This window comes from Phascolarctos cinereus, unplaced genomic scaffold, assembly GCF_003287225.1.
Source record: "Phascolarctos cinereus isolate Bilbo 61053 unplaced genomic scaffold, phaCin_HiC Scaffold_3;HRSCAF=262, whole genome shotgun sequence".
Taxonomy (NCBI): Eukaryota; Metazoa; Chordata; class Mammalia; order Diprotodontia; family Phascolarctidae; genus Phascolarctos; species Phascolarctos cinereus.
This window is the reverse complement of record NW_027555736.1, coordinates 121,029,492-121,055,062: the sequence shown is the minus strand read 5'-3', so window position 1 is coordinate 121,055,062 and position 25,571 is coordinate 121,029,492. Positions and strand designations below refer to the sequence as shown.

Genomic DNA, 25,571 nt, shown 5'->3' with positions numbered 1-25,571 from the left:
TATGCCCAAAGGGCCACAAATCTGTGCACATTCTTTGATTCAGCAATACCACTGCTAGGTTTACATCCCAAGACCTATTCATATAAAAATATTTATAGCAGTTTTTTTTTAGGGGTTGGCAAAGGATAGGAAATTGAGGGAATACTCCTCAATTGGGGAATGGCTGAACAAGTTGTGATATATGATTATAATGGAATATTATTGTGCTATAAGGAATGACAAGTATGATGATTTCAGAAAAACCTGGACTTACATGAACTGATGCATAATGAAGTGAACAGAACCAGGAGAAAGTTGTACACAGTAACAGGAATATTGTTTGATGAAAAACTGTGAATGACTTGGCTATTCCCAAAAATACAATGATCCAAGACAATCCCAAAGGACTAATGATGAAGTATACTATCCACTTCCATGCAAAGAATTGATATTGTTTCAATACAGAGTAAAGCATGCTATTTTTTACTTTCATTTTTTTATTTGAGTCTTCTTGTACAAAATGATTAATATGGAAATGTTTCACATAATTGCACATTCATAACCTGTATCTGATTGCTTATCATCTCAGGGAGGGAGGAGGGGAGGGCAATAAAGGGAAGGATAGAATTTGGAACTCAAAACTTTAAATAAAAATGTTTTTTAAAATTGAGGGGAAAAAAAACCATATGCTGAAAAAAAAAGGACAGCACATAACCTTTCCCTTCTGTTGTTCCAGGCTGAACCCTCTTGGAGGTTTAGAGTAGAAAGGTGGGGCCAAAAGCCTATGCCCACTGACTCCTAACCCTAATGGGAACAGGTAAAAGTAGCCATAAGCTGGGTGTTGGCTATTGCTGGCAGGAGGTCACACAAGTTTCAAGGAGATGGCAACCTACCTACATGCCACTAAACAGCCTTCATGTAACATTTTTGGCATAATACACACTACTGATTGCAAATCTCTTCTCTAAAAGCACAAAATGTATGTGCACCTCACAGATCATTAGACAGACATCAAGTTGCTTTCTTTCTAAAGTCATTCATGGAATGACTATGGGAACTGCTGATATCTTCTATTCTAATGAATGTCTTCCTAGTAAAATGCTTGTGCTATCTCTTCCTTTAGAAATGTTTTTAAATGGTTTAGTGGATTTGGGAGTGTGGAGAGGTCGAAGTAGGAGTGGGAATGAGAGAGCGCTCCAGAAAATTTCTTTTCACTTAGTTAATAATAATCAACATCATTTCCATGAGTGGACAAATCAAAACTCCTGAAAGGACAACTTTTTGCTAGGCATTTAACAGACTGCTTGGCACATAGTAGGTGCTTAATAAATGCTGGTTTCCTTTTTTTTCCTTTTTCACATTCCGGAGCTAATATCTGGGCCTTTTTTCTCCTTAGTTATACCAGGTTCTTCCTTTTTCACCCCCAATTTGATTTCCACTTAGTATAGTCCCAGGCAGGGCTGGGTTTGGGTAAAGCAGGGGTACAAAATTCTGTTTAGGCAAGCCAGCCAGGTTTAAAAGCATCCGCTGATGTGAATACATAACGGTACACACAGGGAAGGAGGCATCTGTCTTTAGACACAGACTTAGAAGAAGAGAGGAACAAATCGCTCTGTTGCTTTGTTGCATGAATGTTTGTTTACTCTATCTAAACGTGTAACAGGAAATTAAGCAGTTCACCTTTGTAAACCGTTTGCATCCCACTTATGCATGAGCCAGATGGTGCTTTTCTTTGTTTTTAAGAGATTAAAAATGGGAGAGGAGGAAAACAAGGAGGAGTTAATCCCAGTTCTGGAATACACACTGGGAAGCACACACACACACACACACACACACCCAACTCTGTGCTCAGATTCCCCAGTTATCTGCATTTAGCTGTGCTAGGTGTGAACAGTGAGCAAATGCCTAGACCCGACAGATTTAAGTAAATACAGGGCAGCAGAGAGCTGCGAACCTGTCAAATCACATCAGTTTTCAGATAGAATCCTTCAGAGTGTTCCCAGAATATGATAAATTACTGCATTCTCTCAGGGCTTCAGCTGCTATGTACTCAACAATATGTTATATAAATCACCTGAAACTGAACTTAGCTCTAGGATTCACCAGATAGAATGTAAGGACATACCTGTTGCCACCACGGAGGGAAGACATGCACAGGATGCCTGGAAGCTCTACTGATTTCAGGTTGGAGCCCAGGACAGATAGGGTCTGAAGGCAATCAATTTAAAAGCACCAAGCTGGTCAGGGCTGTAAGTACATTGGGGCCTAGGGGAGGAATCATTCTACTTGATGATGATCCAGCTAGATTCCCCACATTGCATTCAGTTAATTACATTTTTAAGGCATCTAAGAATAGTTATGTATAATATCCTAATGTGAGACCATCATGGCAGAGTAAGTGCATAATGATCCAGCCTGTGAGTCAGGAAGACATTGGTCCATGTCTCAACTCTGCCACACCCTGGCTATGTGACCTCTGGCAAGTTATTTCTCTCTGGGTGCCCTAGACAAGTTTCTAAGACTTTAAACTGATGATCTGCATTCAGAGATTTAGAGATCTAAAAGAGAAAGAGACCAATTCCTTCATTTTCTAGATGATGAAATATTTTGGTAGTATCCAACTCTTTGTGAACCAATTTGGGGTTTTCTTGGCAAAGACACTGAAGTGATTTGCTATTTCCTTCTCTAGACCTTTTGCAGATGAGGAACTGAGGAAAACAGGGTTAAGTGACTTACCCAAAGTCACAGACCATTCATATGTAGGTTGCTGCATCTAGGGCAGTTCCAACATTCCAGCTTTATTAGAAAGGAAAGAGTCTAGCTCCTATATGAACTGAGAGTTGGGATTCAATAATAAAACTTCCTGGAACATCTTGGTGGGGTTCCCTTTCAGCCTCTGCTATTAGAAAATTAAGGAACACTGGAGATTCTAAGAGATTTGGGGAAGGGGACTAGTGATCAGGAATCCTAGGCATGGCTTTACTACCAATTTATAATATGCTTGGAGAAGGCTACATCATCTGTCGGATAGCTTCAAAAGTCCCTCCCAGATTGAAATCTATGATGCTATAAACTTGGATTTTTCACATGAACATTCCTTTTTTACATGAAAAGATGCAGGCACATGTTTCAAAGAGTCTTTTTAGGGGAACCAATGAGTTTTTGTGAAGCCATTCTCATTTTCTCTCTCCATCCCCTTGTGACAAATGACACATCACTTGAGAGAGTTAGGTTCATAAATTACACCTACTCAAAGCCATGAACATGAAACCAGAGATGCCAGGGATGTAGCCAGTCTTCCCTTCAGGAGTCACAGAGCTGGAAGAGACCTTAGAGGTCATACAGTCTGATCCTCTAATTTGATTTAGGAGGCAATGTGAAGTGGAAAGAACATTGAATCTAGAATGCGGAACTCAAGAGTAGTAGAACCTGAGTTAAAAATCCCAGTTCTGCTACTTCTCTGTGTGACTTTGGTCAAGTCACTTAATATCTCTAGGCCTTGGTTTTTACATCTGTACAGTGGAGGAGTTGGACTAGATGACCTCTGAAGTTCTTTCAGATCTTTAGCTATGATCCTTGAATCTACCTTCTATTTCAATGTGCTCTATAAACTGCCTTGGGGAACAGATCAATTAGGATAAGGCTACCCAACCTCTACAATGGGGATTACAACATCTATATCATTGTCTTGCACTAGGTGAGTTGTTGTTCAGTCATTTCAGTCATGTCTGACATTTTTTGAGCCCACTTGGGGTTTTCTTGGCAAAGATACTGGAGTGGTTTGCCATTTCCTTCATTTTACAGATGAGGAAACTGAGGCAAACAGGGTTAAGTAACTTGCCCAGGGTCACACAGCTAGTAAGTGTCAACCCAGGTCTTCATGCCTCCAGGTCCCTGTGCCTTATCTGTTTCACCACATAGCTGCCCTATACTCAATGTGTACTTAATGTAATACTAGTTGAATTGTACTGAATAGGTACTTAAGGTAATAGTAGTTGAATGATTAACAATCAATTGATTAGCAATCCATACTTTCTCACTGGGAGAAGAGAGCTGTTGAGCTCTAAAGCACTGGGACAGAAGGAGGTGAAAAGAGCTGTGCAGACAGGGAGCAGAACAATTTGGCCAGTGACCAATGCTAATTAAAAATAAAATAAAAATAAGGAAGAATCAAGGCCAATATTTTTCTTGTAAGCTAATCGTGATGCCCACTTTCCACTTGTTCTGGTGAAAAACATTTTCCCCAGATGCTCCACTGGACTCAGGAGCCAGTGCACATGGTGAACAGACCTGATTAACACAGGCAACCCATTCTCTGTCCTGCCATAGAAGCCTTGGGTAGGCCAAGAGCTAAGCCATCCTTCTGCCTCCATCAACACCAACATAAATCTAAGCGCAGGCCAAAGAAACCCATTACACAAAGTACAGAAGGCAATTAAATGGCGCCAGAGTCAGCTTGATGCAAGGAATCCAAATGGGCCCATGACCCAAGAAACCCTCAGTAACTCCTGCATCCAGATGCTTCTCCAGGAAATTACTGTAAAATGGATAGAGATGCTGATAAGAAGATACCACTCTCACTGGTCATTTCCTGGAAGACTTTCTCCTGTTCTTAGCCTGTGGGAGTTGCTATTGCTTTATATCTTAGTTTTGTTTTGTTTCAATATCTGGGTCTTATCAGCAGTTGGGAGACACAAGAGAGCAAGGGATTTACCCAATATGCCTTAGCTATACCTTTCTCCTTGTGGCCACAGGCTCATGCTCTAAAACTGGAAAGGAATTCAAAGGCTATCTATTCCAACCATGCCATTTCACAGATGAAGAAACTGTGGGTTAGGAAGATTAAGAAAATTGTCCAAGGTCATACAGGATTTGAACACGGACCCTCTGATCATAGAGCCATTGTTCTTTCTACTGTGACATACGACCAGGTATTCTACAGTAGCTGTAATGTCAATGCTTTGGCTCCTGTCCTTGGGTTTGCTTGCTGTCTCTCACTCTAATCATGAAGGGCATTCTCATGTCTATTTTCTTAGCTCCAGGCTACTTCTCACATCAAATCTCTTGTGGAACTATCATTGGACATTAGGTCATCTCCCTTCTGGTGGCACTATCAGGGATTACAGACTGAGCCAGATGGAGGGAACCAGCATCAATCACATACCCCTTGTAGTCTTGGGACAGGAACACAAAAATGCATCAGGGAATTTTTGTGTTAGCTACACACAGTGCAATCACCCACACCCCCACGCAGAAGGTGAAACCAGTGATCCCCATCTCATAAAACTCTAAACTACTCCTCCCAACACACTCCTTATGTTTCCATTTCATCTACCCCCCCTTTCCCAATAAACACATATACCCAATATGCAAAATCACTAAATTAAACCACAGAAGCACAAGATGCTGGAGCAGGAAAGAGCCTTAGGGATCATATAGGCCAACCTCCTCATTTTAAAGGAAAAGAAAAACAAAAACAAAAAAATCTAACTCTCTGAGAGATGAAGGAACTTGTCCGGGGTCACACAGCCAGTAGGTCCCAGGCTGGAATCTGAATCCGGGTTTTTTTTATTCCAAGTCCAATATTGTCTGGGCTACCCAGATGTATATCTGTCTGTGGCAGTAGTTATCTCCAAAAAATTTTTTAGCTATCTCATCTGATTTCCTGTTACCAACCTCTTTCCACTTTTCTGAAGTAGTGTGTAAATCCTTTCCTTTCACAGCAAAAATGACCTTTTCAGATTTAACCAAATGAATGTCATAAAGTCTCAATGACTTTTTCAGCAAAGGATCATGAAAGCCCTGTGAAAGTCATCTATGAGGACTGAGAAAAATGAATCACTACATAGAAGAAAAAGGAGGAGGAGGAGGAGGAGGAGGAGAAGGAGAAGAAGAAAGAAGAAGAAGAAGAAGAAGAAGAAGAAGAAGAAGAAGAAGAAGAAGAAGAAGAAGAAGAAGAAGAAGAAGAAGGCTTGCCCCCAATTGTAGTACAAAAAATGTTTCCCAAAGTCTAACCTTCGCTCTTCTCCATAGTAAATAACCAACTGGCAAACAGTCTCTTGGTTATCTTTCCTCTCAACTGTATGTATTAAACTCTCTTTAATTCCTCCTATCAGTCACGTTCTGTTAGTCTGTAATCATCCTTGTTACATTCCTTTGCTTTTTGGTGTTGTCAATATATTCTTTGGAGATGGAATGAAGTCCTACCCTTGGGAACAGATCCTTTTAGAGCCAGTTTATATCAGAGACAGGGGTGGGCACATATGAGAAACAGTGCCAGTATAGAGTAAATCTGTGTGTGTGTGTGTGTGTGTGTGTGCGCTTGTGCATGCATGAAGGGATAAGCATGAGATGCAATTAGGGGGAAGGAACATGAGCTGTTGCCAGTCTGGGGCTAAGGATGTAATGAGAGAAAGTGTCCATGAGAGAATATGAAGGTGTACAAGTAAACAAGTTTTAACAGAGATTAAATTGGCCAAATTAATAAGGAATATCAATGTGAATTTACCTGTGGGTATGGTTGTGTATGTTACAAACACATCAAAGTGACAGAGGGAGAGAACACATGACAAAGACAGATATGCACAGCGATGAATAGCACTTCACTGATTACATCACTCTAGAGCTTGCTGAGTTACCCTCTTGCTGGTTCCCTACTAAGGAAAGCTGCCTTACCCTGTAGTAGTCAGTGCTATAGACATCTCTTGACATCCCAAAATCTCCGATCTTCACCAATAGGTTGGCTCCGACTAAACAATTCCTGGTGGCCAGATCCCGGTGGACAAAATGCTGTGAGGCAAGGTATACCATGCCAGAGGCAATCTGGCTGGCAATGTGTAGCATCTGGGATAGACCCAGTTCTCCTTTGGCCTGGCGAGGTTGCCCATCTACCAAGATCATAGCATCTGGACCATGAGCCCTATAAGAAATAGAGAAAAAGAGAAGGAATAGAAAGAATGCATGAAGGGCATAAAAAAAGGCAACCTAAATTCTCCAGTCTTTGGATTGTCTCTTTGAGATGGTAAAAGAAAATTCCCTTTCAACCTATTTGTTCTCCAAGTCTTCCATTATAGGTCAGTTCAAGAGAAAACCTATACAAAGATCATCTGCTTGGCTTCTGTCTTTTGACTCATTATGACTAAACTAACTCCCAAGAATCAATTCCCTGCTTCTTGTAGTATTTCACCAATGGCTTAGGAGAGTTACCAGTACTTTCCAAACTTAGAACATGGAGATCTCCTACTATTCTAATACAAGGCTTAGAGATAGGGAGCCTTGAGGAACAGGGAAAACAGACAGGATAGAGTTGGTGAATCTAAGGAAAAGCGTTGAGCTTGGCCCAACATTCCCCACTATCAACCCAGTCCAGGACTTCCTATTATAATGCCTGGCCCCTGTCAAACTGGTCACTTTATTGTTCATTCTTTTCTCCATGAGGCCAATGAGCAGTAATAAAATCCAGGGACTTTATTTATGAAGCTGTAGGCTGGAAGCCCCTGTGCAGAGCAAACCTTCAGGCCACTTTACTGCTTCTCCAATATCTATTGAAAGGCATCATTAAACTCAGACAAATTTATTTTATTGTCTTATGCTGTCTTGACCCTCCCCATTCCACTGAAAGCTTGGGAAAGAGTTGATGTCAGCAGAAAATCACAACTCTTCCTTCCCCATCCTCACTGCAAATAGTTGTGGAGACCAGAGGGTCATCTTCACTTTGAACACACAGTATACACAAGTGTGCCCTACTTTCATCAAGTCCCCACCTTCCATTGAGATCTACAAGGACTAGATTGATAAATCATGCATGAAATCATATCATTTTAGTTTTGGGAAAAGTGTTAGATGGTAAACATTTACTATTGTTATTATTATTATTATTATTATTATTATTATTATTATTATTATTTAGTTTAGTAGGATTGCTGTTGTTGTTGTTAACATTAATATTGCATAAGGAAACAGTTGGCTTTCTCCAGAGAAGGGTCAGGGTATTTCAGCCTGAATGACACTAGGATTTTCGGGAAGTCAGGAATAACAGAGCTTTTCTTCCCTGATGGATGTAAAATGAGAGGAGAGACTAATGAAGCTGAGTTTGAAACCTACCCAGGCCTTTAAGGCAAAAGTCCCAAATGTTGGAAAGGCAACATTGGAAAACTAGTCCTCACTGATTCTGAGAACAGGTTGTGCTCTCATTAATATTGTACATTATTGCTTCCCAGACACATCTCTTTAGCAACAGAAATAACACACATTTAGAACTTGGTTATCTGTCAGTTTCCTTGGAGCCTATCACCAGATTCAAAAAGGGGTTCTTACACTAAGACATCATTATTTCCTTCTATTTTGCTTTTCTCTAACCACTTTCTCCTAAGCAATATTGATCACTTTAAAGAGAAGGAGGAGACAACCTATGGCATGGATGACATTTCCTCCCCTATTTATCTCTTCCCTTCTACCTCTTTTTCCCTATTCTTCCTTTTCTCCTACTTCATTTCTTACTCTCTCTTTTGCCCTCCTCCCTAGTTTTAGGCATGTTAACAGCCATGGCAGAGCCCATGGCCAGCCTTGACAGAGATATAAAGTGCATCAAAGATTGTTGAGCTCCCTTACAGACAGGATGTGGTTGAAAATGGAACACATTTCTTTTACCCTGGGAAAATGTGAGCAGAGACGAGTCTTGTCTCAGTCAGACAGAAGTAATGCCTGAATTCAAATGTACTCCTAGCTCAATATCCTAAATATCAGGGGAAGATGTTCCTCTATGAAACAAAAAGATCAAAAGACTTTCAGCCACAGAAAATCCTAAGGAGTTATATCAAAAGAAGTCAGATCAATACTTTAAATCCTCCCCACTTTCCCCTATGACCAATAGGTAGCCCAAATTATAATGTCAAGTCCAAAGATTTTTCAATTCCATCAACCCATGACCATTTCCCCCATTATCTATTATATTTCCAGGCTTTTATGCCTCCTGAATGTGAATTTTCTTCTGGGTAATGCCCATGGATGACACCTCAAGTCGAGATACACAACGTAGTTACTTCAAGCCAAAATGCATTATACTTTGCTGATGCATTGATTAAAGGCTTCTACAAACCTTGTTCTCTCAGAAGCTTGATCTCTAATTCAAAATTTGTTTAAACAAAGACTCTAGATGGGGATTGGGGCAACAAGGCAGGTTCCAAGTTGGGGATACTCAGCTTCTTCCATTGGAAAGCATGTGCTTGTTCAGAAGGGCAAGAAAATGGACAGATACTGATTTCTATATATACTAGTGCAAGCCAATAAGAACTAAGATAAACAGTGCCACATGCTGATGGCTGCATCTGTCCTCTGTAACTGCTCTCAGATATACATATCGCACTAGAGCTAGAACATTTAGAGGTGGGAAGAAAAGAAAAGAGAGCCATATTGGGGTAAAGAAAAGGAACTGTGATACTGAGTATCAAATTTCACTTCCACATGGTGATTTGGCATATCTCCCCTTTTTAGGGAAGAAAATCTCACCTCTTCAGCTTCTAATTGCCCTAAGGTCTGACACTATACCGAACAGGAAACTCTGAGAACTTAAAATAGCTAGGTGTTCCCCATTCTGGGCCCTGGTGGATCCCTTCTTATATGATTTATTTACCTTATTTTAAAGTAAAAGGTCAAGGAAGTCTAAACTAATTCAAATAGTCCTTCTTCTTATGATCCTTTTTCCATGATTAGTTTGTCACTTTAAAATTTTCACTCACCATCAAATAATCCTATGGAGTAGGGTAGTGATAGTAGAAGGAAGAGGAAGAAGGGAGGAATTTTTATCCCCATTTTGCAGATGGGAACATTGAGACAACAATAACAACAACTTCCCCTCCAAAAAAAAAAACCGGATTGGTCAAGGTCAAGAAATGAAGCCAGAATATTCTAATTTCAAGGCCCTGGCTCTTTACTGGATACTGTGAGAAATACTGCTAATCATCATAATAATAACAATAACAATAATAACAATAATTTTTTTTTTTACCATTTTGAGGCTCTTTCTTTTGGTCCCTTCTTGGAATCAGGGAATAGAATGAAAAGTGAGAACAATGATTACTCTTAACTTCCCCAATTATTTTCTGGATTTAGACAGAAATTTGGGACAGGTCTTGGATGACCTTTCCAGAGTGATAACACATCACTGCCAATTGGAGGTAGCCTTGGAAAAAGATTTGTTTTGTCTCCCATTTCCTATAACCTGGTGTTCTGGGTCAAGATTCTGGGCCCATTATGAGGTCAGAGCCCAGATGGCCCACCCTCCCAGAATATGATCCTAATTTGGCTCTTCCTTACCTGAGGAATTTGTTGAGGTCTCCATGTTTCATGTACTCAAAGACCATGATGAGAGGATCTCCATCTCCACATACGCCATAGAATTTGACAATGTGTTCATGCTGTAGGTTGGTGAGTAGTTCTGCCTCTCGCTGGAAATCCTTACGTGCAGCGAGGGTAGGGTCTTTCAAGGCCTACATGGTAGGACACAGATTATAAACTACTAGAAACCACAGCTTATGTCTGTTTTGTATGCTGAAGAGTATCCATCACAGTACCATTAACTCATAGACCCTAAAGAAATAACACATACTGAGATATTGACTAAGAAAGGTAGGGCTCAAATCACAATGACAAGGTTTCTAGTCTTCCCCCTTTGCCATCATGACCATTTGTCATTTTTAATGCCAGATTTCAAACTATCCACTTATTGAATGCTTCCCTCCTCCCAAAGATACACCAAGGTACCAGTTCTCATTTGACAGGGAAACAAATTGAGACAAAACACAATTACCTATGGACACACAACCAATAGGAGGTCTAGGAACAGAACCTAGATCTCTCATTTGCAAAGGCTACATCCATTAGAATAACTTTATAGGTTAGTCTGTAGATTAGTATGTAGGAAATGAGATATGAAATGGATCACCTATCTTGAACTACAGGAGACCTCAGGAGCCTCCTAATCCAAACCCTGAATTTTACAGATGTAGAAACTGAGGCCCATAGAGGTTAAGTGACTTTGAATCCAGGCCCTCTGAATCCAGAGACAAAGGTCTTTTCATTATATCAAATCCTCTGCTTTGGCCTTTCATATGTCATATTTTTAGGCCCACAGGGATCTACAGAGGAACATTAACACCGTTAATGTTTGTTTCCTATTTCCTACATCCGATGAAGACCCTTATGTTCTCTTGGCCTTTCAAGCAGGTCAGTAGGAATCTAAGAACACGGATAAATGTTGATGTGGGGAGTGGGAAGGGAATGAGGATGAAAAAAAAATACTAGAAAAAGGAAGTGGATCCACCACAAAATTTTAGGCTGGTGAAAACTGGGGCAACATGGAGATTTCTCTATTTTTCATCATTCTGCTTGATTAAAATGGACCTTAATAGAATCACAGAATTGTCAAGCTACAATGTACTTTACTTTCCATCTAATCCACTGCCTCATTTTACAGCTGAAGCAAATGAAGCCAAAGGGTTGGCATGACTCATTGAAGGTCACACAATGAACTAATGGCAGATGAGTGTATTTCCTCTGCTTTCATTGCACAGAGGGCCAGATTTTTTCAAGTAGGCAGAAGAGGCAAACGCCTATTGGGATGATTTGACAGAGGCTGACCAAAAATATCTTTTCCATCTCTTCTGTGTTAAGTGTCTGAAATTCCCGTACTGTTCCTTTGGGTAAAGGCCTGTTAAAATGTAATTGTTATCCGGTAGAGGTAACATACTAAATCATTTTCAGACATTCTTGCATTCAACAAATATTTGTTAAGCATACATTGGCTATATAGCCAATATTATTAAATACAGTACTAGCTTTATGCAAGTAGGCAGAATAGGCAACTGCCTATTGGGATGATTTGACAGATCTATATATCTTGTGTGCATTTGCATTTGTATACACATGTACTCACACATACACACATACATATTTGTATGTTTATATGTATGTATGTGTATACCTATATGTAGATGTAGATGCACACAGACACATTTTTTTTACCAGACCTTCTGATCTCATTGGTATAGGGAATGCCTGGTAAGGAACTCCTATCAATACAGAACATCAAATGCTCTTCAAGTCATATAGGCTCATGATGAAGAATGCTATCCACTTCTAGAGAAAGGACTAATAGAGTCTGAATGCAGATCAAAGAATACTATTTTCACTTTCTTTATTTCTTGTGGGTTTGCTGTCTTTGTTCCTTTCACAACATGACAAATATGGAAATGTTTTATATGATTGTACGTGTATAACCTATATCAAATTGGTTACCATCTCAAGGAGGGGGAGGAGGAGTGAGAGAATTTAGAACTCAAGATCTTAAAAAATGAATGTTTTTACATGTAATTGGGAAAAAGTAAAGTATCATGAAAAAAAAAATTATAGACCTGGAGATTTGCTTGGACATAGAGGGTTTAAGCGATTTACCCAGAATCGCACAGCTAGCAGGTGTCAGATCGATAGTGCTACTTCTCTGAATCTCAGTACTATGCCACTTACATTTTAGCCATCATTTCCAGCTCTGAACTCAAATACCTACCCCTATGACCACAGGCTTCTGAATGGTGAATCCTATCATGCTTGGATCCAAGCCCACCATGCTACATCCTGACCATCTCCACACCATGTTACTTCATGCCTATTCTCTCCCCTTCCCTTTCTTACTCTACCCCTGAGAAAAGTAATTATATCACTGCTACCATTCCTAGTAAGTTAATTGCCCTATGACTCCCATCAACATTATCTCTATCTTCCTTGTCCACAACACTCCTCCATAACCTCACAACTCCTTGAGGGAAGGGACTATGTTGCTGTCTTGTATCCACATCCCCAGCACTCAGCACAGTGCCTGGCACATAGTAACCACTTAAAAATTCTTTTTCACTCATTTATCAAGATATGGATCTCAATATAGATAATGATATTGACATAAACACACTCACCCTAGGTGGAGGGGTAAGCATGGAGATTTATGTAGGTGTCTGATTTATTAGAGGGAAAAAAAACAGACTAAATGTCAGTTAACCAAAAGGCCTTTCCCTATCTCTTTAAATCATTCTTTTTCACAGTATGGACATCAATGGCAACAGTTGGTTATTTTCCACGCTGAATCTGGCTGGACAGCACCAGCCACCTCCCCTGAAGCTATTGCTGTGTTGCAGTTGACTATTTCTGAGTTTCTCTTGGGCTTACAAAACAAACATCTGGCTCTTTTTCTCTTTTTTGCTCAATATCAAGGTCATTTTAACATCAAAATGGGCTTTTTACTACCTAGGCTTGAAGCCTCAAATGTGTATGCTTCGAGGAACAGATAATTATAATCATAGTAGATTACATTACATTGCACCCTAAGACTTGCAAAGTACTTTCATTATTACTGCTAAAGAGGAGTTAACGGTTATAATTACGTTCATAGGTTTAGAGATTGAGGAACTCTAGGGGCCATGGAGACTAAATCTCTTATTTTCACATAAGGAAACTGAGACAGAGAGAATTTACATGATTTGCTCACATAGCAACTGTCTGAGTAGGATTCAGATTCAGATCTTTCTGACTCCATATCTGGTACCTATTACTATTCTAACTAACTACTAATAAGTAAGAGGGAACAAGTTGGGTTTGGGCTTTAAATAGTCCCATTTCCCTGAGAAATGTTGATACTGGGATGTAGGTGACTAGGAGAGGACAATGACTTTCTACCTGGGAATCTAAAATCAGAGCATAATCCTTTGGCTTAGGATGGCATTCAAGTTATTAAATCGACTTTTCTCCTTCTTTGTTCTTCTGCATGGCCATGGAAAAGAGATTATGAGAAAATGACCTTGAAGAATAATGATGATGATGATGATGATGATGATGATGATGATGATGATAAAGAGGGAAGAGGAGAAGAGGAAGAAGTAGAAGGATAAGGAGGAAGGGGGGAGGAAATAGAAGAAAAGCTCAAATGAGGTAGGTAGTACATTTATTCAATTGTATAGACAAGAAAACTGAGATTTAAGGATAATGATCTTATTAACATAGTGAATAAATGGTTAAATCAGGGTTTCTACTTTCAGGCTTAATGATTTTCCAACATACCACACTGCCTCTCAAATCACCTCATCTGAAATTTTGGAAGATTCTTTCACAAGTGACAACATTCTTGTTCTCACAGAACTACCAGATCTCATAATTTGAAGAGAATACTGAGGCCATATAACCTTATTTTCTACCTGACCAAGAGTTCCCTCTGTAATTCCACTCTCATTCCTACTCCCAGGAGCCATGCAGCCTTCATTTGAATACATCAAGTGAAAGTAAACCTACTCCCTCCAAAGTCAGCCCATGCTGTCTACTTTTAGATGGCTCTCTCCTTAGAATGGTTTCCCCCTCACAATATAAACCAAAATCTGCCTCTGCCATTTCTCTCCACTGCTCCTTGTTGTTCCTACCAGCTTAGGACAGTTGGTTGTTAAATTTTCAATGTGAACGTTTACACTTCTGGATCAGCAAAAAATATAAATCAGGGCTTGAGTCATTGTTTGGTTGACTGCTTAGTATTGATACAGAAAATGTTAATAATTCAGATTAAACTTAAAAGTCAGTGCATGTACATTTCCCCCCAAAGAACTGGTTATTAAACATTTACCAGTACACAACTGCCTCTAGGCAAACCAGCAGAGGGTTAGCTAGGTAATGAAGTAGAAAGAGCACCATCCCTGAAGTCAAGAAGACCTGATCAGGTTCATATGTGACCTCAGACACTTACTGTCTGTGTGTCCCCACCCCAATTGCCTCAAAAAAAAAAGGAAATAAGCAGAACAAATATAATCTCTAGTCCATCTGACAACCCTCCCTTCAAACGTTTGAAGAGAGTGCCTTCTACACTATCTCCACTTCCCTTTCTGCTTACTTTGGGAAGAAGAGGGAAAAGAAGTTGTTTCCTAACACTTTCTACACATCTATATTTAGGCTGATTTCATTTCATCCAATGCTAATTCATCTTGCCTTACAGATTAAGCAAAGGTATTTAGTTGGATGAAAAAATAAATTGTATTAGTGTTAAAAGTACATGTTCTTGGGCAGCTAGGTGGTGCAGAGGAAAGAGTACTGGCCCTGGAGTTAGGAGGACCTAAGTTCAAATCTGGCCTCCGACACATAACATTTATTAGCTGTGTGACTCTAGGCAATTCATTTAACCCCAATTGCCTCACACAAAAAGGGGGACATATACTTTTTATCAGTTAATAATTCTTTTGAGCCATTGTGTGTGTGTGTTTAAATGCTTCTTTCTGTTTTCCTTTCTTTGGTTGAGATGTGATTTTGCATGGGACAATGAATTTTAAGTTTTCTCAATACATGGATATGATGCTATTTTATCACCTCTCGACTACACAATTGCAACTGCCTCATTATGGGTCTCCCTTCCTCAAATTTCTCATCACTCCAGTCTATCCTACACATTGCTATAAAAATAATTTTCCTTTAATGTAGATATGACCATGTCATTCCCACTACTTCATCAACTCCAGTGACTCCCTATTGCCTCTAGGACAAAATACAATCCCTTCTGTTCACCATTTAAAACTCTTTACAACCTGGTCTCAGCATGTCTGTCAAGAGACAATCATTCTCCCTCACTCTTTGATCAAGCCAAACTGATTTTCTTTCTGCTCCTCATCTGATACTCCATATATGTATATACAATATAAACATCACAATGATTCCTATATATGTGTTGTGTTTGTATGTGTGTATGTGTGTATAACATACAACCATGATTGCTGGTTCAAAGTATGTATCTAGTTCCTTGGGAGGTGACCCAGTGCAGTAAATCAGAGATGCCCCTGATTACTATACATATTATCTGCTATACACGTGTAATTTGGAGCAAGTCATTTCATCTCTCTGGGTCTCAGTTTCCAAAACAAGAGTGGTAGATGAGATAACTTCCAACATAATTCTTCCCTGCTCAAAATCCTGAGATCCTCCTCAGAAGCTTTATCATGGCACAGAGGTGTCCTTGGTTTCTTAAAAACACAAATTCTAACAAATCCTGCCAAACTAGAAAGTCCCCTAGAAATGGGCTGTTTGTATGTGTCATCATAAAAGTATCCTGTCAAAATTTAGAAAGGTTGATCGGCAGAAGCTTGGCCTCTAAGTGATGATTTTTTTCCTTTTTCTTTTCTTTTCTTTTTTTTTTTTTTTGGCCATGGAAGCTCATGAAGAATTATTGTCTTAAGACAGGGATACAGAATGAAGAAAACATTATGAGAACATATTATAAAGGAATAATAATAATAATTATAATAATAATTATAATAATAATAATGATAAAATCTGAGAATATCCATAGAGTTAAAAGGGAACAGAAGTTGTATGGAACAAACAGGGTAGTTTTGTTATTATTTTGTTAAAAATTAATATACACATTTTGAACTAAACTGTAAACAACTTGGAGTACATGGTTTTGCGTAGGATCATTTTTTACTTGTATTTATTTGAATGTCAGTAACTATTAATAAAAAACGAAGCACAGAAAAAAATTAAATAAAAAAAACACCGTCTATAATCTGCATCAGTGGAGCAAGCATGTGTACTGATAAATCATGGATTTTTGGAAATATTCAAATGTGTACATGACATGTACACACACACACACATGCTGCATACATTGCAGTAGAGTGTGTGGGAAGGGGAGAAGTAAACAGACTTTTTTGGTTTATAAAAGGAATTACTCTCCTACACTGTTCAAAGCCAACCGCCAGTGCCATTAGCTGAGCTCCATAAGCTTTTCTATCCAAGAAAGAAGGAGGGATAGCTGAGCAGCAAACAATTTTCTACTCTTATTTATTATGCACTGGAAACAATGCAACTTTTGGCAAGCTAAGTAAAGCTCAATGGAGCCAAGGGGTGTCTGAGAGACCACCAAAGGCTTGAGAAGGGGTTCTGGTGATCGAGCAGAAAGGGATCTGCTCATTCCCAGCTGAAAAGCTGTTAAATGCTGTATGTGTCATAGACAAGAATCCCTGCTTTTTTTAATGAGAGCCTCTACCTGTGGAGAGCATCACCATAATCAAAGGGTTCCATGTCCTATTGGTTTAGGTGTCCCTCACATGGGCCTCCCTTTGGACATCCATAGCACTTATGCAATGTGTGACTATAAAATGATCATTTTTTTTTACCAATAAACAAGCCAGAACTCATCCCTCCATAAGAATACAGTCTTCTTTTTAGTACTTTCCTTGGGAGGCTACCAATTTCTTTCAATGATGCTGTCTGTCATGGCTTAGATTACTTGTGGAATACTCATCGGAAAGTTTTATTAATTTAAGGCACTTCATGCTTTTTAGTCTAAGCTCAAGGATAAAACTGCTACTTGACAGATTCCAAAAATCAAAACTACTCTCAAAGACCAATGATTTGTCACTACTGAGGGCATTTAAGAATATACATTCCAGCACAGTATAGCATGATGAATGATGGGTCTGGAGTCAAAGAACATAGGTTTCTATCCCAGCACTATCCATGTGACCTTGGGCAAGACACTTCCCTCCTTTGTGCCTCAGTTTCCTCATCTGTAAAATGAAGAGGTTGGACTAGATCATTTTTATAGTCCCCCCCTCTTCTCAAGCCTATGGTCCTGTGATTACCCTAACTCCCAAAAAAGTACCAGATGTATTTCACGCAAAGGTAGCAGAACCCTTTCAAGGGGACTACTTTGAAGAGGACAGTGCTCACCCATATGTTTGTATTCAGTTATATTTCTTAAACATTCACTGATTTTTATAGTCACACTTAAAAATCCATAATAACACAATTATGTACAACCTCATATCTCAGTAGTGAACAAGTCACTTAGCTTTTTCTGAATCTCAATTTCCTCATCTGTAAAATAGTGATAATAACAGACCTCTTACCTCACAGTGCTTTTGTGAGGAAAGTGTTTTGTGGAAACTAATTTGCTCTACACATTTCAGCATTTTTCATTTTATAATATTTTATTTTTTATTATTACGGTTATTATTAAACACTTAATGAGAGTACTTTGTAAATTTTAAGTGCTATATAAATAATAGTAATGGTTATATTGAGAATTTACTCAATATTTAATAAAGGCTTGCCAATGGATTTACACTCATAGCTTTTTAAAAGTGGAGTCTTGTTCATGACTCTATGAAGACGGAAAATTACTCTGAAGGAGGACCAATCAAAGTTCTGGAGAAAGATTTTGTTCTAGAAGCTCTGAGGTCACCACTTGTGTCAAGTATTGAATCTCTTCCATCTTTCTTGATCCACTCTAACTTACATTGACAGATGACCTAGAAGGGCTGGTGAAAAGGTCACAATGATAGCAAACTAACTTGTTTATTAGGAAATGAGGATGTAGCCACTTCCATATGCACAGCATCTTTGGTGTCCCATTGCTCCTGCGTGGGGAGGGTTTGATACCATTTTTTCTCACAAAAGCCACACATGAGTGAAAGCTTATGAGTGAAGCAGAAACTGTCTAAAACTTGTCCTTCAGCACAGAGTGATAAGCCATTTCTAAAAGACGTTGACAACTCTAATAGGGCATTGACTAGATGGGTGGGGAAATTCAGAGTCTCTTGGCTCTGAGATCCCCTGCTTCCCACCCCACACCTGAAAAAAAAAAAGGAACAGTCTCTTGGTGAGTATGAGAGAAGGATATGGGAAAAGGCATTGTATTTCTATGAGTATGGCAGCTAGGTGGTGCAGTGTCAGGCCTTGAGTCAGGAATACTCATCTTCCTGAGTTCAAATTCAACTTCAGACACTTACTAGCTGTGTGACCCTGGGCAATGCACGTAACCCTGTTTGCCTCAGTTTCCTCATCTGTAAAATGAGCTGGAGAAGGAAATGGCAAACCACTTCAGTATCTTTGCCAAGAAAACACTAAATGGGGTCACAAAGAGTCAGACAGGACTGAAAATGACTGAACATCAACAATAATATTTCTATGAGTATAAAAATGCAACTGTCATTTTCAAAGTCAACCAATACTGGGCACTTGTCCATTAGAATGTAAACTCATTAAGGGCAGGGGGATTTTTGCTTTTTTCTTTGTATCCACAGACTTTAGACTAGAATGTAATAAGTACCTAATAAATACTTGTTGATTGAAAGAAGGAAAGAAGAAAAGGAAAGAGGAAGAGAAAGATTTAAAAAATAAAGGAAGGAATAGAAGGAGGGAAAGAAAATGAGAATGAGAGGGAAGGAAAGAAGGAGGGAAGGGTTATACTCATGTAACTGGCCCCTTCTCCCATTGGTGACTTCTGACCAGGGACCTCCATCTTGGGGACCATCCCAGTCTGCCTACGATTCATTTCCTTCTTGGCTGTACTTCTACATCTCCAGACTTCTCTGCCCTGCTCCTGTATGGCTACCTTCTCTCCCTCCCAACCCAGTTTTCATGTTCCTTTTATGTGTTGTCTTCCTCCATAAGAATGTAACCTTCTTAAGGTCAGGAACTGTATTCCCTTTTGCTTGCACTTGTATCTCCAACCCTTAGCACAGTTCCTGGCACATGTTAAGTGCTTAATAAATACTTGTTACCTGCCTTCCTAAGGCCCAGAAAGTGAAGTGATTTGAATAATGAGTTCTGGCATATCTAGGATGTGAACCCAGGTCTTCTGCCTCTGGATCTTTTTCAGAATGCTTTTTTCTTAAGATTCATCTAGTACAATCCTCTCATTTTGCAAAGGAGGAAATTGACACCCAGAAAGATAACATGATTCTTCAAGTTAATGCAGGCAAGGAAATAGAACTGCTAGCCTGCAGACACACACACACACACACACACACACACACACACACACGTACACATTCTTATATATACACTCACAGATACACACACACATGCACACATGCACCTTATTATCCTGCTTTTCCCAAAGCTCTAGCTCCTTCTCTGATCACATGAGGGCCCAACCCCAACATGGAAGGATCTTCCATGTAGCTCCTGCTTTGGGCATATCCCATCTCTACAACTCATTTGAGCTTTGTAAAACCCAGAGAGCACTTTTCCCAAGGCTATAGAAACACAAAACGACTGATGCTCTGAGTGAATGTGAATGGCATCCATTGCCTCTACCACAGATGGTAGCTGGATATGTGTTCCTAATGTGTGGAGCTTTTCAGTGAATAGGAAAACTCCCATTGGGACCTTGGCATCCATAGGGAGGTTGACATGTGGGAGGAAATGGTGGGAGATCCATTCCAGTGAGAAACACTGGGACCCCAAGATACGATGCAGATGGCAGATGCTACAAGCTCATCTCATAACAAGTTGGTTTTCTATCACTAAGACTTTTCATGTCAGCTTTGTCAGTAAAGCTGCTAAGTAAGGACAAAGATGAGGAAGAAGAAAAATGGAAGAGATTTAGTGCTTGGAACAAGTGGCAAGCCCAGAGTACCCAACTGCAGGTCAAGGGCTTCTATTTACAGTTTTGGATCTACTTTTAAGGCTTCACCCACTGTGGTGTCATGTGTCAATACCCCCTGGCTGCTTCCAAAGTAAAGAAGTATTTTGGAGATGGGGAGAAGCAACTGACCTTGAGTCAAGGTCCTTCAATTCCATGTAACCCAATCAATTTAGCACAATATCCCGTATTGGAGAAAGTGGTTTTCTTCCCTCTCCCTGGGCTCTTAGCCAGCCCTGCTGCTTTGCTTCCACATGCCTCTGGGACTCACCTTCACTGCCACCAGCATCTTGTCCTTGGTTGGACTGAGGTTGTAGCACTCTGCCAGAAATACTTTCCCAAAAGCTCCTTCCCCCAGTTCTCTCTTCAACACAATGTCTCTCCTCTTAATGTGCTGGACATCTGCAGATGGAAGAAAGGGAGGAAATAAGGAGGGCACAATCCTATACATTTGTGCTAAATCTTGGAATCTTGAGGTCAGAAGATTTGCATTTAAGTCCAGACCCTGTTACTGTCCAACCTGTGTGACCATGGACAAACACCTTAACCTCTCTGATCCTATTTCTTCAACTATAAAATTCAACTATAAAATAATATATATACATATGTGTGTGTATATATATATATATATATGTATGTATATATATATATATATACATATATATATATATATATATATATATAAACTATAAAACAAAATAGGTAAAATTATTCCTAAACTACCCATTTCAGTGTTGTTAGGAGAAGCATGTTAAAAACCTTAAAGAGCTATGTAAATATGAGCTACATAAATGATAAACTATCTTCAGTTGATCAATCATCGCCATCATTATCATCTTCATCATTTTCTACAGGAATGTTGTAGCAGCATAGTGCTTGGGCCTAGAAATGGAAGCAACATTTTGGGCCCCAAATCATACTAGATTTACTATAAGTCTTTAAGCAGGTCAAACCTGATCTCTAAAAGGGATAATTTATCATCTGACTATTCCCTACCATCTGGGAGGGGTGGGGAAGATGGCTGAGCTTCTGGTAAGGAAAGCCTCAGGAGCTTCTCAGAGAAAGGCCCTAGATAAATATAAGGGACTGTTACTGTTCCAAATCATTTAACCAGTTAATTAGAGCCCCACAGGACGCCACTTTCAGCCCCACCTCCCCACAACTTGTTTCCAAAGAATGCTACAATGAGATTGCGGTAGGAACAGGTCTTGTAATGAAAGATACATCCACAGGGAATACCCATTGACCTTTTCATTAATTGTTCAGTAGGCAGAAGCCCATTAGAGATCTATATTAATATTATTATGTTACAAGATCAAGCAAGAGGCACATCTCACATGACTTGGGTGTGGAAATAGAACTGACAGCAGAGGACAACATGTCAGGTAGTCCCAGGTGAGCTACAGAAAATGTGACAGGAAATAAAGGGTGTGTGTGTGTGTGTGTGTGTGTGTGTGGTGTGTGTGTGTGGTTTTTTTTTTTTAGTTTCATTCCAAAGTCCTATTGTTCCTTTGCCTTAAGATTTCATGCTTCAGGCAGGAATTGCACTAGATGACCTCCATGTTCTCAACTCTAATATTTTATGACTTTTTTTTAACAGTTGCCTAGAATAAATTCAAAGTAGAGCTGCCTTTGTATCCCCAGAGCTCGGTATCCCCAGGCACTTTGGTGCCTAGCACATATTAAGAGCTTGATAAGTGCTTATTGACTGACTGATGGACAGATGACCCATCTGGAAGGATTCAGGGGTAGTGGCATTTGCATAGAGCATTAGCTTTTTTCAGCCTGCTCCCAAATGACCCTTCCAAAGGTTTTCATAAAAGCAAGTTGTTGGGGCTTTTTTTGAGAGTTGAGGGTGTGTGTGTGTGTGTGTGTGTGTGAGAGAGAGAGAGAGAGAGAGAGAGAGAGAGAGAGAGAGAGAGAGAGATCCTGGAACCCTCCTTTAGCAACAGGAGTCACTGACCCCTCCTGAGGTAGAAAAACTGAGTGGCATCACCTTCCCCTTGCCACTATACTACCTATACACTAAGCCCAGAGCAGGATTAGGGCCCAGACATAGGACTCTTGCCATCTGGCTTCCTGCCCCTGTCCCTCACCACCAAGCCACCTGGACACTACAAACAGACCAAGCCCAGCATCCAAACATGGACTAGTGACAACACTTTCCCACTGAGAGGTAGAAAAACCAAATTCCATTAAGATTAGGTGAACCCCAAATCAGAGTTTCTTCACTGATGATTGAGAGGTGAGTAAATCAGCCATACCTCTATCTTCTTTAACCAGCCAGGAACTACATATGAATCACCTGCTATCTTGATCTTGGCTCCTGCCACTTTCTCCCTGGCCACCAGAAAGAAACGAGGACTAGGGCCCAAGCAGGCCACTTGCTATTGTCAACTGATTGGCTATCGGAAGTGAAGGAGAGTAATGAGTGGAGAATGACTCCTAGATTGTGAACCTGAATGACTGGAAAGATGGTGGTATGCTCAATAAAAATAGGGATGTAAAAAGGGAAGTGTGTTGGGTTGGGGGAGGCCACTTGCCTCCCCTCCTGCCTGCTTCGCACTTTTTGCTTAGGCCATTATAATCAAATTAAGTCTCTACTGAGTTCTGGGGTACAACTACCATTGTTACTTACTAGAGCATAATAATCGAGGGTTTGATAACTACCAAACTCTTCCTTCCACTCAAAATGCATGTAGTTTGGAGTTGTAGGATGCCCAAGTAGAAATTCCCTTCTTTTGCTGGTACCTGGTACCTCATGCCCATCCGTATCAGCTCCACCTCAATTTCACTCTGGCTTCCCCTTCCATTGAGCCTTATGACTCATCCCCCTCCCACCATTCAATTGTGAACAAACTATCCTTGTTATTTGATTTCTTCCTCTCATGTTCCTTTTATCTGTTTGAAATCATGGAAACTGTGTCTTGCTGCTCACTGACACTTCTAGACCCTCCTCTTATTATTGTCACTCAGCAATCTTTCCTCCTTGAGAGTCACTTGATCTGCATATATTACCCAACCCAGATCCTTATAGCAGTTACCTACTTATCTCACAATTTTTTCTCCCCTTTCTTAAGGAGTTCAGACTTGTTTCACAATTTTGTCTCCATTCTGACCCATCACTCTTTACTTAGGGAATTTATATGTTGATTTCCATACAAATTCCCTTGCTTCCCCATTTATCAACCTCCTGTGGTCTGTACCATAGGACACCATGGTACTCCTCATCCACACTTGTGAATGGTCACAGCCTTTATATCCTTATCACTGATAAGCATTCCACCTCCACAACCAATAACTCTGAAACACCTATCTGACCATAACCTCCTGGGCCTTCTATCTCTTCCTATGTCTCACCCCTCCTAAACCTATTCTCCTGCCTCTTTGTCTTTTCACAGCCATCTGCCAATCCTGGAAGCTTCCCTTTCTTCTCTCCTACCCCTGGGAATCCCTAGCTCCTTTCAAGGCTCAAGTCTTTCCTAATTCCCCCAACTGTTAGCACCCTCCCAATTATCTTATATTTATCTGGTAAATATTTTAAATTTAAAAACCTGTGTGCACATATGCTTTGCACTCAACATGGAATAAGAGAGGGTATGTCAGAACCTGCTCAAACCAGCTCACTAGAATTGATTGTTAAATTTTCAATGTGAGCATTTACACCTCAAAAATCAGGGAAATACTACAAATCAGGGCTTGATTTATTGTTTTGTTGATTGTCTAGACTTCAGAAAGTGTTAATAGTGCAGATCTGTCTTAAGCACAGGAAAGAGAAGGAGTTTCATGAGGGTGAGAAATGAGGAGATGGGAAATGACTCCAATTAGGCAGGTAAAGCTCATAAAGCAAGTACCTGCCTTCTGTACATCCTAATTGAATTCAATACATATGACTCTACAGTGCCACTTAAGGTAAATTTTTTTTTCTTTCTCTGATCCTTTTCTGCCCCATTTTGCTACCAGATACCAGATTAGATTGAGGGTAAAGGAAAAGAGGTCCACCCCACCCCCATGCATGCACACTTTTTTTTCCTTCACTGTTCTTACCTCACAATTCCTTTTCTAATCCAATTCCTTCAAGAGCTCTTCTGAGAATTCTTCTCAAGGGAAAGAGCCAAAGTTTTGTCCTTGGAGCTTTTCAGGGAAGATAGTGAAATCACTGGGAACAGCCGTTGAGGGTAAAAGAATTGGGAAGGGGCCAGGAAGAAGCAGGCTCTGGGTAGGCCCTGGGGAATAGTCCCAACTGAGCATTTTCTTTCTCTGATGTCTTTGCTTTTATTTGGGTTCATGTATTTATTTTTATTTTTAGATTGTACAGTACTGTTCAAAACTGACTCCAGTGAAGCCATCTGACCCCCAAGTCAAACAGTGATAGATTTTCCATGGAGGACAGGGCATCAATCTCTTCTCACTGTCTGACTGTACTGTAGACCAGATCATGAAGGCTCAGACTCCAGAACATCAGGGGAGGGAAAAGAGGGAGGAAGGCTGGGGAGGATAGTGAAGGGGGTAAGCTGACTTCTACAAAGCAAATGAAGGTCTTGGGAAGATCTTCCAATCTCTAACTCTGGAGAATATGGGGTTTTCTATTAGAATGAGAAGGTTCTTTGGTCTGGAGGCATTAAATAGGGTGCCTTGAAACTATGAGCCTAGCCATTCCCTAAATCAAGCAGGATAGTTTGTGGGAGTTGTTGTTTCCTGGAACTATTAGAGGGAATGCCATCAGCAGTGAGCCTAATCCAAAAGCAGTATTGGTTGTAACTCCGAAGGTTGACAGTACAGCAGAAGCATTTGTATGCATCAAAAACTGACCTAATCCTTTTCTAAATGTCCTTTCTTTTTTGTCTAAAGGTTATGCTAATTAATAATCTAACAGTCTGGGGGGATCTCATCTTGGAGGCCCACTAGATCTGGAACATACCTATCTGGGAGAATCCCCTACCCCTCTAAAATCTCTGAAGATGCTTATAGTTTAAATTAAATGCCCTGGGATCTATCTGAAATCTGTCCTATAGTTTAGTATACAAAATTAGGAATCACCAGAGTGTACTGCTATTGTGGATAGTGGATTATACTTTTTGCAGGTAGAAGATGGGAAGAAGTCACATAACACTACATTTTTGGCTTCCACTGAACCACTGACTTA

The 25,571-nt window shown here is 40.0% G+C and overlaps 1 protein-coding gene across 2 annotated transcripts in view; it reads right to left on the bottom strand.

Moving 5' to 3' along the window:
- Nucleotides 1-25,571, bottom strand: part of NTRK3 (neurotrophic receptor tyrosine kinase 3) — a 471,829-nt gene that overhangs the window by 70,182 nt on the left and 376,076 nt on the right. For both annotated transcript variants that reach the window (XM_020964687.2, XM_020964678.2), the window contains 3 exons: nt 20,697-20,827; nt 10,294-10,466; nt 6,655-6,898 (listed from right to left, as the gene is read on the bottom strand). In XM_020964687.2, the coding sequence (XP_020820346.1) occupies nt 6,655-6,898; nt 10,294-10,466; nt 20,697-20,827 (548 nt within the window). The remainder of the gene's footprint in view (nt 1-6,654; nt 6,899-10,293; nt 10,467-20,696; nt 20,828-25,571) is intronic.